This window comes from Penaeus japonicus, unplaced genomic scaffold (assembly GCF_977035675.1).
Source record: "Penaeus japonicus unplaced genomic scaffold, GWHDUDI00000001_assembly GWHDUDI00000028, whole genome shotgun sequence".
NCBI classification, from domain to species: Eukaryota; Metazoa; Arthropoda; class Malacostraca; order Decapoda; family Penaeidae; genus Penaeus; species Penaeus japonicus.
The window spans coordinates 22,425,279-22,427,778 of record NW_028234430.1 but is presented as its reverse complement, the minus strand read 5'-3'; the positions used below and the strand labels follow the sequence as shown (position 1 = coordinate 22,427,778).

General features: G+C 41.9%; 1 protein-coding gene across 1 annotated transcript in view; it reads left to right on the top strand.

Moving 5' to 3' along the window:
- Positions 1-706: 706 nt before the first annotated feature.
- The window catches only part of LOC122265908 (bifunctional purine biosynthesis protein ATIC), a 20,653-nt gene continuing 18,859 nt past the window's right edge, over positions 707-2,500 (top strand). The window contains exon 1 of the mRNA XM_043035386.2: positions 707-897. Coding sequence (XP_042891320.2) covers positions 876-897 — 22 coding nt within the window. The 5' untranslated portion in view covers positions 707-875. The remainder of the gene's footprint in view (positions 898-2,500) is intronic.

Sequence of the window (2,500 nt, the reverse complement as noted above, 5' to 3'; positions counted from 1 at the left end):
GTCTTTTCCTTTATAGACTTATTCGGTGAATGAAATTAAAGGTTTATGGTAAGTCTCCGGATCTCATTAATGCAGAATTAATCGGAATTCCATATACTCTTTCTGAGTTAAATATTTGATATTTGCGTTTAAGGCCAATGCAAGATCAAACTAATTTCTGACATTCTACTGAAATGTATTAATCAATGTGAAAAATGTGAACTCTAGAAAAAGTAACCATAGCTTATTGTGGCGAAAGGCTTATTTTACGGCTGTAGGGTCATATATGATATCAAGATTGTCCCTTGATATCTCATATGACCTGCGGTTTTGGATAAAAATACTAAAAAAGTGAAGATGCATATTATATAGACTATAATTCAGTGAAATCGCGATAATCTTTCCATTGAACGTTACAGTATTTAACATTCAAATTCTGTATAATCAAGAAAAATGCAGTAAACGCGGTTCTTTTCGAAAAACAGCGATACCCTATGGGATAAAAACCTCAGCGCCAAGGTTACGCTACAACCACGTGGTCGGTGAATGCTTGTTACCGTCGTTCGGATAGTTGAAAGCATATTCAATTAGTTTCAATATCCAACGTACAATTGATCCTTGCGTTCATAACACGTTTGTGAATACGGTGTTAGCATTATGGAATAACGCTCCATGGCTGCCATTGCGTTTTTAAACGGACGGGAAAATATTGAACGTTAACATACGTGCTATCTCGGTGACATAATCGAACAAATGCTGGTAGGGAGGTGTGGCATCGTGGCGCGGCCGGCGATTCCCTTACACATCAGATGTCTAGACTATCCTGACTCTCTAGTGGTTCCCTCTAACTGACAAGGAGTAGAAGCTTGACGAAAGTGATCTGCACTAACATCAAAATGTCAACCACTACTAAACTCGGTGAGTCTGTCAGAAGTAAACGTGTATTCAATTAGATACGTAGCAGGGTGAGAGCGATTTTAAACTTGTAAAAGGAGTGCGTATAGCATTTTTTGATGAACTGTAATTAAACTCTTGTGCTAGGACAGTCGACAAGGTACATGTAGCTGATTGAACGTTCGTGTTGGCGTAAACTATTGCAAGTATTGTCGGAACTTCAAATCTTACTCTATAATATAAAAAGGAACTAAGTAGCATTGCACATTGTCACTTTAATTATGATTAGCATTATTGAATATATGTCTGTGAGTATCATACAGACAGTCTGTATATTTATCTGTAGGTGTGTTTATGTGCGTGTGCGGGTGTGTGTACGTATACGTATACAGTCAGATGTAAAAGACAGTTCTTGAAGTTTGAAAAGGATGGTCAGTGAATGGGTGATGTTCCCATGGCAACTCGAGGATAATTAAACTGACCTCGGTGCAGAGTTGGTGGATCTTTCAGTTTTAAGGAGAATGGTTGTTGTTTTCGGACTCAATACAAGTGTTTATATTTCTATGCTCTTTGACTCAGTCTGGCTCTCTCTCTTTCTCGTTTTCTTTCTTCCTCTGTCTCTCTTTATTCAGTTTTTTTGTTGTTCTAACTTTCATCTCTCTTTTCTCTTGTCACCACCTCTCCTCTCCTTACTCTTCCGATTCCCTAATTCCTCATCATTCTCTCACATACTTTCCCTCTTCTCCGATTTCTCTTATTTTAATCAAATTCCCCTTCTCTCCTCCTTTCAACCCATCTCTATCACTCTCCTTCACTCATCTGGCTTGATCTACATGCAAGTCATCAGGCAACTTGCTAGATTTTACATCCTTGGTATTGCCATAGCAACAGACGGCCAACATATGCGATTGGTACATTGGTGCGGGAGGGAGGGAGGGAGGGAGGGAGGGAAAGAGGGAAGTGTGGAAGATGGGAAGATGGGATGGAGGAAGAAGGAAGAAGGAAGAAGGAAGGTGGAGGAAAGAGAGGAAGGGTGGGGGGGGGGGGTGAGAAGCCTATAATTCCTATAGTATTATGGCTGTGATTATTATTCTGTCATACGTTTCTGCTGTCGCATTCCTTGTTTAATCAGCTCCCCGCATCTGCGAGTGATCTTGCCGACTTTGCAGCTCCTTCCTGTTAACACGCGTGATGCTTATCTTGCGCTGACAAAGATAATGCTTGATCTCACATGCGTCTTCTCCCTGTGAGAATCTCGCAACTAATATTTTTGTCGCTTATATAGTTTTGATATGGAAATATTCTATATGCTAACTTTAGCGAGTAGAGGAAGAGAAAGAAGGGGGGAGAAGAGAAAGAGTGAAAGAGAAAGAAAGAGAAAGAAAGAGAGGGAGAGAGACAGGTAGGGAGGAGGAGAGAGACAGGTAGGGAGGAGGAGAGAGACAGGGAAGGAGGAGGAGAGAGACAGGGAAGGAGGAGGAGAGAGACAGGGAAGGAGGAGGAGAGAGACAGGGAAGGAGGAGGAGAGAGACAGGGAAGGAGGAGGAGAGAGACAGGGAAGGAGGAGGAGAGAGACAGGGAAGGAGGAGGAGAGAGACAGGGAGGGAGGAGGAGAGAGACAGGGAGG